Consider the following 13,363-nt stretch of genomic DNA (forward strand, 5'->3'; position numbering starts at 1 on the left):
AGTTAAATCTGCGATGAACTTTGAACGGATGCAACTCTGTGATAAACCTTAGAGACACACAATCTAGCAATGAACTCCAGAGGAGTGCGGTCTTACAATAAACCCTGGATCACTACAAAATCCCGGTTCGTTAAGAACCAGGCTTAAATATTAACCGCATGTGTAATTCTAAGTAGCGCACGTAATAGGGCGCCGCGTAGGTTTAGTAAAGGGGCCGCCTGTTATGTAGTGACGTCAGTAGCGCCACGTCGGTTAAGTAAGGTGCAAAAAGGTGGTAGTACACGTGGGTTATGATAATCCTCGGGTGAAAGACCGTACATAGGGTTATGATAATCCTAGGGTTATGATAACCCTAATAATGCTCTTTAATGACTGACAACAGATTTAATATTCTCTTTCGTAATAGAAAACGAGCATTTTTTACTCCTTCCTTTTGGGACCTTGGGATCCCTACTTACAAATAAAGATCCTCCTCATAACAAAATTCATTCATTCAATTCTTGAGCAACCCTATCACTGGATTCCCTACTTAGCCGTCTCATAACTCCCCCGTGCAAGTGACTAGTGTGAATATATATATTCCTAACACATAGGCATCAAGTACGCTAGGTGTGGATACAATTAATCTAGCATGTAATATGTAAAGATGTAATTCCCCTCCGTGATGTGTGTTACACAGTTTCAGTTCCATAAATAGGTGGAACTCGATTTGTCATCTCTTTTTATCAAGTTCAAATTTGGGTTCCAGGGCCAAATTTGGCTTTAATTTTAAAGAAGATATCCCTTTAACTTCAAGCACCAGCCAGTTCTCTTCTACTTTAAGTACCAGCTAATCCTCTGTAAGCACCTTAGCTTATTTTTGTTTCCCTTCTATATATAAGAAATACTCAAGATAGCAGCATTATTGCTGAAATTTACAAATCTTCTGCATTTTGTTTATGATGATAAAGAACAAGTGCAGGATATTATCAATGCCTGCTCATGCTCTTCCATTGAAAGTATGAAACCAACTAGCTAGAAATCTGAATACCTTCAATAGTGCTTCTCTCACAACCCCCCCATACTCTATCCTTCCTATCATGGCAAGGAACGTAAGATTGGTCGACCAAGGCTCCTATGTATTTCCACTACATCCTCTCTCTCTCTCAAACACAGACACAGACACACACAGAAGATTATTAATTTTTTTTTTATTCACATTGGTATCTGGTGTAGGTTATACTGGACAATGGATTGGTTCAGCTTACGATTTTAAAACCAAGTGGGTTGCTGACAGGCATAAAGTATGGAGGGATGGACAACGTACTGGACCTCAAGCAAAGTGAATCCAATCGGGGGTAATATAAATCGGTACTGAGGTTATCTTATGATTTCTTGTTATTTTGTATCTGCACGCGCTCACCAGAGTGTTGGGATATATAGAATCCAAATTGAGTTGTCCTTAATCCTCACTAATCTCCACCAACACTCGTAAAATTTCTCTTTACCTGACTACTCTGTTTTCAGTCTTGCATTTTGGATAACATATACGTGAAGAATGTTTTGTGCAGATACTGGGACATCGACTGGAGCCCACCAGGTGATCATGACATCTACCAAAGGTATGTACGCCTTTGTCTTCATTAATTGAAGCAGCTTTTGCTATCAACAAATCCCTCAGAACCCATTTCATCGCAATCCTGCTCATCATGTTTCTCACTGAGGAGGGATCCTGGACAAAATTAAATTAAAAGTTTTTTATTTGCCTTGAATTAAACAGATTAAATGGGACAGATTACAGTGTTGTTCAATCGTCTGACGACTGTGTAGAGGTCTCATTCAAGCGTATCTGGGATCCATCAGCTACCGGCATCGTATTGCCACTCAATGTAGATAAGAGGTCTTGTATAGTCTATGAGTTTGTGTTTTTCTATTTGTGCCACCGTCTCGAATCATTTTAGTTACTTCCTAAATGAATAATTTCAGGTACATATTAAGGAGTGGTGTTTCAGGCTTCTACTGCTACGCAATATATGAGCACCCTGCCGGAAGCCCTGCATTCGATCTGACGCAGACGAGGATGGTTTTCCGGTTGAGAAGAGAGAAGTACCTTTTAGCCTTGCACCCATTTGATTCAAGAACTCACTACGTAAAATTATGTTAAAAGACAGCAAATTAACAATAATCAGCTAATATATATATATACCATTTTAGGACTCGTACAACATGTGAAATTCAATCTCCCTCCAATTAATGTAGCACAAACGTGCTCAGTAATTGAAACACAACAAATATTCAAATACATAGGAAAAGATGCAAGAAGAATTGAATACGATATACGAGATATCGGGAGTTATTGGCTAGTTTCAGTAACTAAGCTCTGGTGATTGATTCATCTGTTTAGGCAAGTCAATACAAGGGTTGATGGAGGCACCCATCTGATTAATTTTAAATAATGCAGATTTCACTACATGGCAATCACAGATGAGAAGCAGAGGATAATGCCAATGCCAGAGGATTTACTTCGTCATAGATCCAAGCAACTCATTGTCCCTGAATCATACTTGCTCACTAATCCCATTAATCCAGATCTAAAAGGCGAGGTATGCATAAGTAAACCACATGGTAAAGCTCCTGAATTAGAGTCCAAATTACACAAAACTGATGGTAGTCTTTTCCCTTGTCTGTGTGTGGTTTCCACTTTCAGGTGGATGACAAGTACCAGTATTCGATGGACAACAAGGATGGTGGAGTCCACGGATGGATAAGCTCCGACGGCCCTATTGTTGGATTTTGGGTCATCTTCCCCAGCAATGAGTTCCGCAATGGTGGACCTACCAAGCAAAATCTCACCGTCCACACTGGTCCAGTCTGTCTGGCGGTAAGTAACCAAAACTTAAATACTGCAATCCAATACTTCCATGTTAAGTCAGTATATGTAATCTGTCAACGAATGCAACAACAACTAATGAAATGAAGCCTGAGACCCAAGTCCAAAATTGAAGTAACAATTAGATGTATGTTTGTCTGATACTTTAAGTTTGTTAAAGCTTCTACATGCAGATGCTTCATGGAACTCATTATATTGGTAAGGATATGGTGGCTCATTTTAAAGGAGAGGCTTGGACGAAGGTACTGGGACCATTTTTCGTCTACCTTAATTCGACCCCAGATGAATCTAATGCACACGACTTGTGGGTCGACGCAAAAAGACAGGTAATTGCCCCCGTTCCCATTGAAACACCATTTTACCGGTGGCCGGTGGCTGGCCTGTGGGTTGGTCTATAATTGAGAGTTTCCAGACCGCCAAATATGGTTAGAAACAGTATGAATGTGTTAAAGGAACTGACCTCTTGTTCAGATCATTTTGGACGGTTAAGAGTTAAGACCATCCAACTGAACCTGAAGGCCAAGGCTTTGTATTTACGAGTAGACTGTTCACTGCCCGTGCTTATTAAATCTCAACAATAAAGGGTTGCTTAATTATTGTTTGTTTTCTTCATGGTCCTGATCATTCTCCAGAGGCTGTTTGAAGAGACTATGTGGCCATATGATTTCGTCTCCTCACAATATTTCCTTACTGCTGACGAACGGGGTTCAGTTTCAGGAAGATTATTTGTTCAAGATAGGTGAGGACTCATCCTGTAAGGATTTCTTTTGACAAGCCTGAAGGTTCTATTGCAACTCATTTAATCGCCTCATAATTCACCACCAATTCGAATATGCAGATTCGTCTCTGGAGATCTTATTCCTGCCAAATGTGCATATGTTGGCCTATCAGTTGCAACTAGTGAAGGATCTTGGCAATTAGAAAGCAAGGTAACCTACCAATTGTCTACATTGGTGCCAAGTTAAGTATAAACCTTAACAGTACTCTATAAATACCAAGAGGAGAAACACCCAACTTGTTGTCACTGTCCAATAGAAAGCTATAGGATTAAGCTCATCCAATGAGTTCCAATTTAGGTTCTGTTTGATTGCACATAAAATGAAGTATTTACTGAAATATGCTATTCTCCAAAAGGTGGGTTTGCTAGTTATGGGAAAACAACAGTTCTTATTTTCTGATGGGTAATACAGATTCATATCTGGACTAATCAGGTTTGTTTTCCAAGTTAAACAAATCACCAGGAAAATATGAATCTGAGAGTTTTCCTGTTGAACATCATTTTCCATGCAATAAGGAAATGATTTAATTTATCTTCCTTCACATCTGGCATGCAACCAAAGTCAGGTCTAATCAGAAAAGCATATTATAGAGGTGGAACTTGAACCAGTACCATAGGAATTAATTCAAACAAGATTGGCATGCTTGTAATGAAGAATTAATAAAAAGTGTTAATTGAAATCTATTAATCCATGTTATGTTGGTTAATATGTGTTCATGTTAATGTTGTGCGTATGAAGGGTTATCAGTTCTGGGTACAGACAGATTCAAATGGAGAATTCACCATCAACAATGTGATTCCAGGCTCTTATAGCCTCCACGGATGGGTTCCGGGTTTTATTGGTGATTACCTTGAGAAAGAACCGGTCCAAATCTATCCCGGTACTCCCATTCCTCTTCCAACAATTAATTATCTCGACATGCAAATAGAAAAGGCGCAGTACTGTAGTCTTTCTTTAGCAGCTATTTCCGTTCCTTAGTTAACATGGATTTTTAGTTTTAGCTTAAGACGGAAAACAGAAGCATTAACAAAAATACTTTCAGTGTTCTAATAGAACGATTTTCAACTACTTCAGGATCAGAGACACAACTTGGCAATTTGACATATGTACCGCCGAGAGATGGTGCCACTGTATGGGAGATTGGGTTTCCAGATCGTACTGCAATGGGTTACTATGTGCCTGATGTGAGCCCACTATACGTCAATAAGTTGTATATCAACAGTCCTGAAAAGTAAGAAACTTTGGCTCTTTCTATAAATGTTGCTCATTGTTTAACCTTATCATGCATTTCTTGGAATGGCATGTTGTAGACTGTTCTTGTTTCAAGTCTTTTTGATTTTTTCTTCTTACTAGAATCATCTGCCAAATGCAGATATAGGCAATATGGACTATGGGACAGATACGCAGATATATACCCTGAATCTGATCAAGTTTTCACAGTTGGAGTTAATGATTCCGGAAAAGATTGGTTTTTCGCCCATGTTGACAGGTAGTGTCTGTCCCCTTTCTGCTATGAAAATTGAAAATAAACATAGGCAATACTCACTACTCACTAGATGTACTTCTTCTTGTATTAAACGCTTTTTCTTTTCATTTCACTGTAAAAGACAAATCATAATAATAGTTCTTCCTTGGATGATTCACCACCTAAAAGGCTAAAACCATAACTTTGGGGGGATGAGTGGCTTGATGGGACACTCAATGATAAAGTCAGCACAAATATTTTGGCATTGGATTTCCTGATTGATATTCTTTCTACCCAGTTCTGACTTCTGAACTAGTGTTCACTTGTAAGCCATTGACTCCCCTTTTCAAAACGAGGATTGTTTCAAATTTTCACAGGAGGCGACCAGATAAAACATATGTTCCCACAACTTGGGCGGTGAAATTTAATCTTGATTCCTTGGCCGGTGGAACTTATAAACTGAGAATTGCAATTGCATCAGCAAATCGTTCTGACCTTCAGGTACTGACTAACACGCAATTGATCATCATTCATGGACTTGCTTTAAAAACTTGGTCCAATTACAGGTCCATGTCAATTATCTAGATGAAGATCATCTGGTCTTTCAAGTATTGGACTTGGGGATGGATAATGCTGTTTGTCGACATGGAATCCATGGATTATACCGGCTCTTTAGCATCGATATTTCCTCATTATTGTTGTCTGAGGGAGATAATACAGTATTCCTGACACAAGCCAGAGGAGGAGACGCGCTCTGCGGAATATTTTATGATTACATAAGGATCGAAGCACCTGCTTTGTCCATTAAGTACAGTGGTCAATAGAATGAAAATGGAGCATCAGTTCATTTACCACATGAGCTTCAATATAGAATTTTTAATGACTGGATGGGCTTCGTCAACTGGTGCTTAATGTTTCACTTTCATCTCACAAATCATACTAGCATGATTGACCACTTAATTCTTAAAATGCTTTGTTTCTTCGTTGATATTACAAAGGTAATTGATATCTTTTAATCATACAACCAAATCTAATTTAGTTTGGATTCTTCCTAGTCAGGTTAGGGTCACGTTTATTCAGGTGCAGGGTCAGATAAGAGTTTTAATCTTTCAACCAAAGTTAGTTTTGGGTTTCACTATCCCAATCCATCCGGTCACGACTCCCAAAAACATATAAAAGTTATTCTTATAATTTGGTATGACTTGTAACCCCATTGTTTGTTTTGGTTTTTCTTCTTTCACTGTGGTCTGTGGAGAAACTGACACCTAGGATCCCACAAACCAAATTCTGTTGATCGGGACGAATTGGTACAAGGTTGTACGCTGTAGGGTAGGACGGTTTGGAATTGGACTTTGCATGTTAAATCCATTTGCACAAGATTATATTTAAATTTTACAAATATGCAAGAGTATGCCTTCTATCCAAAAAAACAGTGAATACAGAAATGTTAAAGCATTTTTCCACAGAAATTTGGAAGATACAAAAAGACATAATAAGGTACCAAGTCCTTTACACCACTGTGACTGAGCCCACCAACTGTACAAAATTGCTCTAAGGGACAATAATATAAATAATAGCAGCACTGTAGTAACAAGGGCATCAACCCACTGGACTCAAAAGTTAAAACTTGATTCTGCATCTTCATCTCCTAGCACCGTTTAATTGTCAAGAGCAAGCCATAATGATCACTAGGCAAAACAGGGAGCACCAACTTTTGTATCTCTTTCTTTACTTTCTTCTCTTTGCAGTAAGAAAGTCCTGGTATTGCTTCCTTCCCAATCAAATCAATCCGTTGAATACTGAAATTGTGTAAATTGCATACAAATCGATCTAATCGCTTCTGCAATGTCCTGTTACCAGACAACATTTGATTGGACTTTGTATCATATGTCCATCCATTTTCCCCAGGCCTGAGGTCTGCCCAAGCATCAGCCCAACCTTCATGCAAGGGAAACTGACCATCCAACTTGTCATCCCAGTTCATATCGCCACCAAATATGACATTTTGAAGGTCCTTGAGAATATTAAGGGCTTGCTTTGCCTGAGCTACACGTTCCTTGCTGTACATTTGATCCCATTTGGGAGGTGCTGGACAAGGACTCTCAAGGTGACTAGTGGCAACAACCAATGGCTTATCAATCCCAACTTCAATCTCAGCAACACAAAGTTCTCTACCCATTATGGAGTTGCTGAATGGTGTACAGCTGAAGGATTTAACAGGTAGTTTACTTAACTGCAAATGATTTAACAGTTCAAACTTCATTATTGACACAGCAGAATTAAATTAAGAACTGGAGAAAATATAACATATAACAGGACAAGAAATCTAAAGTTAGAGAGGAATTCAACAGACTAACTTTTGGCAAAAGCATGGTAGAAGAAAAGAAGGGAATAATACAGGAGACTGATGTCAAAGAAAGCAAGTAAAATTTGAAGTAGAAGCTAGAAGATAAATAAACGCATAAAATATGCAGCATAAGAACAGGTAAGCACCAAAGAAAAGGTTATCTTCAAGTTTGGGAGTCTAGATCTGCTATGCGCTTTTGCCTCCAAAGTTGCTGCACACAATCAGTGTACAAAACCTGTCCTGCAAACACGTTTAGCAGTCCACAGGTGTGATGTGTGAGACTAATAATACCATCCATCATACCACTTATTATTTTTAATTCTCAAAACCTTTGAGAATGATCCTGAACCCTAACTGTATCTCTGTTCCAATGACTGCTACCTACATCCACAATGCCAGTAATTGTTCTCCCACTGGCACCCTTCCAGCCAGCCACAGATAAGAGGCCCTCAGAGATACCGTTCTTCTGTGTAGCCCTGACTGCAATTCTACTCTCCCACAAGTGTCCCTTCATGACACTTTCACTTGTTCCCTGTTATCCCACCAGTGCCCTTCCTGCCAGCTGCGGACAACCCAACAAGTGAGGCTGCAACTTTTTCCTTTTTTATTTTTGTTATATGTTATATCATTGGACTCAAGGCTGCAACTTGGGTTGGCTGAGGCTGAGCAGTTGTTAAAATTTGAATGGGCCCAGCCAGAGGTCCCAAGTCTAATGCTGTGTGAATTCTTCAAGTTGGGTACCCAACCTTATTTTTTACAAGTGGTATAAACTTGTATTGCTACAAAGTAGGGGCAAATCTCCGAATCATTTACAATGATTTTTCACACAAATCCTCCTACATTTATTGCTTAAGAAAAAGATGAAGTAATATCCAAAAAAAAAATTGAGGTTTCCTAGGAATCAAACAGATGCAAAATAAGACAACTTTTCTTAACTGCACTCCCTTAATCCAGCTAATATTTTTGTGCACCACATCCATATTGATCTTAGAACTCATATTCAGGGCCAATTTCTTATACATTCTATGGTAATTGATGGCAATAGCAAGTATGAAGCGGCTGAGGAAGAGAGAGAGAACATCATCTGTGTAAGGGTTGTGCTACAGCATCAGCAGGAAAAAAAACATCCTAAAGAGCACAAAGACCAAGGTGAGCACGGGGCCACAGGCATAACCATGGGTGAGCCACCCAAAGAAAACCCAGGCAAGAATGACTAACATGTTCCAGCTTGTCTCAGTGAGCATTTAGGTCAGCAAAAATGCAGACAAGGGTGCATGATAAGGATGCCAAGTATGACATTTTGAGCTGTGAAAGTTGATTCCAAACAAGAGAGGTGGAAGCTCAGCGACCCTTGAATGGGCTCTTTGACAGGTATGAGTGGAATTTAGGATCATCTCAGGTTTGGTCAACATGTAATCACCAATCATTTTGGAAGGAGACAAGTGGGTGGCTGATTATATTTGGAGATGGAGATAGAAAGGTGGGGCAGTGGAATGAAGGTTAAGTGATGTGAGTCTGCATTTATACTTTGAATAGTGGAGGGGAAACCAGTTGTGTAGTTAGGAGACATAGTGGCAGCCAGCAGCTGGTAGGAGAATAATAATGGGATATATGGCTTTGGATCCAGTTGAAAATTTTTCAAAATAAGAAACAGAAGATGTGAAGTGAGTTATAGTCTATACACTACATGGACTGCTACATAAGTTTGCAGGACACGTGTCTCACACTAATTGTCTGCACAATAACTGTGTAAAAAGCAAATGACATAATAGATTCAGACCCCAAGTTTGGAGGAAGAATAAACTTTTTGCATTTTGTCATTATAATTGGCCAAAATAATGGAATAAATAAAATGCTCAGGATGGAATGATCATGCCATATGGTTAGAATTGTTGGATGGTTAATTTTTGACTCAGGGAATCTTGTAAAGGCATATATTAAACAGAGAACAGGAATCCATTGCAAATATATGAAAATAATCTCCATAGAGCATCAGGATCTAACCTGCATGCAGAAATATGGTCTTGTTATTGCTACATCATTTGAAACTGAACAGTGATATAGTTTCCACCAGCTGGATTGTTGGAAAATGTCATATATGTTTGGTGTAACCTCCTGTACAAAGTAAATACTTTAAGTATCATGGATGATGATAAAACAGATCAGTCCAAAACCTGATTATGTCCAAATCAAAAAGAAAAGAACAAAACCTGGAAACAGATGATATCTGGGGAATGCTGTTGAATAAGTTCGCCAAGAGCTTTCATCCTCTTATACATTTCCAGGTCTTCTCGAAACCAAACATTGTAAGTCAAAATCTTCAATGTGCTCAAATTGGTGTCTTGCTTGGTGTTAACTTCTGATAAAGGAGGGGGAGAAAAGGAAAGAAAAGAAAAGGAAATGCGGTACCACATTATAAATTGAAACCACAAAATCATAGAACTGAACAAAGCGACAGTAAGAGCATGGGAGAAAAGGGAGTATTAAAGAAAGAAACAGGTTAACTCATTAGTACTATAGTGCTACAGGTTCCAAATTCCAACAGTGGGGATAATATAGAAGCTATATTATTAAATTAAAATTGAGGTCAAACCGTCAAAGGTGGTATTGTGACAACATAACCAGTTTAATCTTCAACCTGTTTATTTATTTCATTGGGGTCTGAATTTCCAAATGTTACTAATTTCAAATTTGGAAAAACTTAACCAATTTAATCTCCAACCTGTTTATTTATTTCATTGGGGTCTGAATTTCCAAATGTTACTAAATTTCAAATTTGCAAAAACTTGACCAATTTAATCTCCAACCTGTTTATTTATTTCATTGGGGTCTGAATTTCCAAATGTTACTAAATTTCAAATTTGCAAAAACTTAACCAATTCAGTTTTCAACCTGTTTATTTATTTTGTAGGATCTGGATGCCAGATACGTATCAAATTTCAAATTGCATCAACAAAAGAGAGATTAAAATTGCATTATTTAACACGAGTCTCTCAAAAGGGATTATAAAATTCAGAAAATGAAGACATTTGAAGGTTTCGAACAAAGAGGCCTTATTCCAGATAGTCGGGATGGATAAGAGCTTATCCTCCTCCGTCAGCCCACTCCAGTAAGACCATATCGTTTAAATGGGTTTGGAAAAAGGTCTTACGGAAGATGTCAATACGATAAAACCTCTATTCGGCTTTGAGACTGGCAAACAAACTTAATACCAGGGGAGTTCCTTCAAGAAACGGAATCACTTATAGTTTTTCTTTAAATTTGGTACTACATTTTGGATTATGATGCAGTTGTGTATTTGAATAACCTGAAACTGTGCAATTCCCCACAATGTTAATTGTGTGTCGAATGCATCATTGTCACATACAACGCACACCAATAGGCAAAAAGTTAAAAGCAAATGAAAGAACACGTAATTTCGAAAAAAAAAGGAAAAAGAAAAAAAAAGATATATAAAGAATGATAGGGTTTTGATTGAAAACAGACAGAAGAACAAGACTAACCCAAAGCGTCTTCTGCTTGCCTCGACGATTTGGCAACTCGAGAAATGTCCAGTCCACCAAGACCGTCGTCATCGTCAACCTCAATAGTCTCCGGCTTCTTTCTCTTACTACAGCGCTGCAGGGGCAGAAAAACAGACCCAATCGAAGAATCTAACTCTTCATTGGGACCAATAGAATCCAAATCGTCTAATCGCGATAACAACGAAGCACTGGCTCTTGTACCGCAGATTTCGCAGTTAGTCGTTCCATACTTGTTGGAGAAAGTACAGGCCTTGCAAGACCAACTAAACGACGGGGGAGAACTGGAAGAAGAAACGGGAGATAGGCAGATCTGACACGCTGATTTCTGCGATGGAGGATTGATGAAAGTGCACTTGGAACAAGGCCACGCCATTAATTTGGATGGAGAAGCAGAGTTTCTTCTAAGGCTTCCGTATAGGTATAGGGTAGAAGAGGAGACGGGAGCGCAAGCTAAACGAATCAAAGCCGGAGCCATTTAAGTAGTGTTGCCGCTCTTCTCTTTGCTTTTGAGTTTTGTCGCGTGGATTTGTTGTTAATTGTTGCCCATGGCCATTGGAGCTAACGCTGTGTTTGGTTGCAATGCAAATATGTATACTACATATTTACCTATTTTTCGGTTTATGAATGTTACATTTTAAATCATTTTCGCATTCATTTGTTTGTTTGAAATCGGTGCAATAGTGTGGGCCATCATTAAATGCTCCAATGCATTAATTTTGGTGAAAAAGTTAATTATCAAAAGAACAGAAAATTGTATCAAAAAAATAGGTTCAGTAATGCTCTCTTCCCGAAGTACAGAACTATCAGAAAATATATTTTTGCTCTAATAATCATTACTCTTTTATATTTCAAACAAACATAAATACCTCGGTTCAGCGTTTGTATCGCAAACAAATGGAGCCTAAGCGCGCGACAACAAAGACCGTCTTTACTTGCAATACAAAATCGTTCCCACTAGTTCCAACCTAATCTCTATCCACACATCTCACCATGATACCAGAACTCGGTCCCAATTCTGTGTGAGGTGTGCCAACACAGATGTTGTAATGGCTTTTTCTGTTGGGTGCAGATATGGCACCGTTCAATTGCCTTGCATTGGCCCTTGGTCAAGCTCAACGGGTCAACCGGAACTAGGGGTGTCAATGGTTCGAGTCAACCCATTTAAGTGGAATAAAGGACATTTACTAGAATACCCCCTAAAGTTTGACGGATTTACTCAAACCTATCCTATAATTTTCATTTTACTAAAACATCCTTTATAGTTTGCAACCTATTTACTTAATGACCTTTCATTAAGTGTTTGTTTTGCCATTAGGCCCATGATTGTTTATTCCCAAAATACATCTAACACTTTTTGTACAGAAAACAAAATCGACCAAATAGAGCCAATTAGGGGTGAGCAAATGGGTAGGACTCTACCCATAACCAAATAGAACCGGCCTTGAATCGACCCTACTCAATTTGTTACAAGGTAGGTTTTTTTGTTCCAAATTTTTGAAACCGACCCCCACCTAGGCAGGTTCCAAGGTCTAGGGGTTTATCCTACCCAAACCGACCTTGGTCGGCTTTGGTGGAACCTACTTTTGAACCAAACTTGCCTTGAAATAATTCCCCAAATTCTTTTGTGGATGTGAAGATTTGAACCCAAGAACTGCTGGATAGCAAGGCCATGATTATAATATTTGAATGTGTACAATAAGTAATGTAAAAGGTAATACTTACAAAATTTAAATTTAAATTATAAGTTCTGAACTATATAATGATAATTTACATACTAAGTTACTCAATTTAACCAATAAAGGTAATATAAGTTTTAAACTACATGTTATATTTATTAACAATCAAGTTTTTAAGAAAACACTTTTTTTTTAAGGGGGAGGAGTAAAGAAAGAACAAGCCCCACAAGTAGACCTTGGAACTGACCCTCGAACTACCAAGGCTAGAATCAACCTTCATAGGGTAGGTTCTGGTTCCAAAAACCTAGAACTGACTTCTGCCATGTAACCGAACCAAACCGATCGATGCTCACCCCTAGAGCCAATGGAGTGGTTGCCCATGTCTTATTAGGGGCAAAAATAGTATTTTTATTTTTATTTTCTTTTAATTAAATTTATTCAAATGGACATTATGGTTAAAACTATCATTTTCCACTGTTAGTTAATGGAAGGTCGATTAAGCAAATCAATTGCAAATTATAAAGGTGTTTTAATAAAATGCAAACTATAGGATATGTTTTAGTAAATCCATAAAACTATAAAGGGTGTTTTGATAAATGAACCTAAAAAAAGTGGATCGAATGGACTCCCCACAGGCAACTCATCTCCCCCGTGCATTGAGAACATCTCTCGTTCCGGTTATGGGGAGATGTTCCTAATTCAT

The 13,363-nt window shown here is 38.4% G+C and overlaps 2 protein-coding genes across 4 annotated transcripts; one reads left to right on the forward strand and one right to left on the reverse strand.

Moving 5' to 3' along the window:
- The first annotated feature begins 1,218 nt into the window (after positions 1-1,218).
- On the forward strand, positions 1,219-5,964 carry LOC104612769 (uncharacterized). The gene is made up of 14 exons (XM_019200364.2): positions 1,219-1,337; positions 1,551-1,601; positions 1,760-1,879; positions 1,966-2,085; positions 2,441-2,582; positions 2,687-2,860; positions 3,043-3,195; positions 3,502-3,608; positions 3,708-3,798; positions 4,387-4,528; positions 4,723-4,879; positions 5,021-5,137; positions 5,491-5,614; positions 5,680-5,964. The coding sequence occupies exons 1-14, from the start codon at positions 1,294-1,296 to the stop codon at positions 5,935-5,937; spliced, it is 1,800 nt and encodes a 599-aa protein (XP_019055909.2). The 5' UTR covers positions 1,219-1,293; the 3' UTR covers positions 5,938-5,964.
- A 528-nt stretch (positions 5,965-6,492) lies between these two features.
- Positions 6,493-11,541, reverse strand: LOC104612770 (endonuclease/exonuclease/phosphatase family protein). 3 transcript variants are annotated; one of them, XM_088886743.1, is made up of 4 exons: positions 10,964-11,541; positions 9,671-9,747; positions 9,465-9,575; positions 6,493-7,346 (listed from the first exon to the last, which is right to left on the reverse strand). In XM_088886743.1, the coding sequence occupies exons 1-4, from the start codon at positions 11,457-11,459 to the stop codon at positions 6,762-6,764; spliced, it is 1,269 nt and encodes a 422-aa protein (XP_088742869.1). In that variant the 5' UTR covers positions 11,460-11,541; the 3' UTR covers positions 6,493-6,761. The 3 variants fall into 3 exon arrangements, with proteins under 3 accessions (XP_088742869.1, XP_088742868.1, XP_010278645.1); XM_088886742.1 differs by having other exon boundaries at positions 9,671-9,816; XM_010280343.3 differs by having other exon boundaries at positions 9,671-9,819; positions 10,964-11,538.
- Between the last annotated feature and the right edge of the window lie 1,822 nt (positions 11,542-13,363).

This window comes from Nelumbo nucifera, chromosome 1 (assembly GCF_055504915.1).
Source record: "Nelumbo nucifera cultivar China Antique chromosome 1, China Antique-T2T, whole genome shotgun sequence".
NCBI lineage: Eukaryota > Viridiplantae > Streptophyta > Magnoliopsida > Proteales > Nelumbonaceae > Nelumbo > Nelumbo nucifera.

Bases quoted from the DNA above. Each gene is read 5' to 3' on its own strand.
- LOC104612769 (XM_019200364.2), top strand. From the start codon at position 1,294: ATGGACAACGTACTGGACCTCAAGCAAAGTGAATCCAATCGGGG. The intron at 2,086-2,440 runs GTACCTTTTAGC...TAAATAATGCAG, and splicing joins TTCCGGTTGAGAAGAGAGAA to ATTTCACTACATGGCAATCA. The intron at 3,609-3,707 runs GTGAGGACTCAT...TCGAATATGCAG, and splicing joins AGATTATTTGTTCAAGATAG to ATTCGTCTCTGGAGATCTTA.
- LOC104612770 (XM_010280343.3), bottom strand. From the start codon at position 11,459: ATGGCTCCGGCTTTGATTCGTTTAGCTTGCGCTCCCGTCTCCTCTTCT. The intron at 9,820-10,963 runs GTTAGTCTTGTT...CTCCTTTATCAG, and splicing joins GCAAGCAGAAGACGCTTTGG to AAGTTAACACCAAGCAAGAC. The intron at 7,347-9,464 runs GTTAGATCCTGA...AATCATTTGCAG, and splicing joins GACCATATTTCTGCATGCAG to TTAAGTAAACTACCTGTTAA.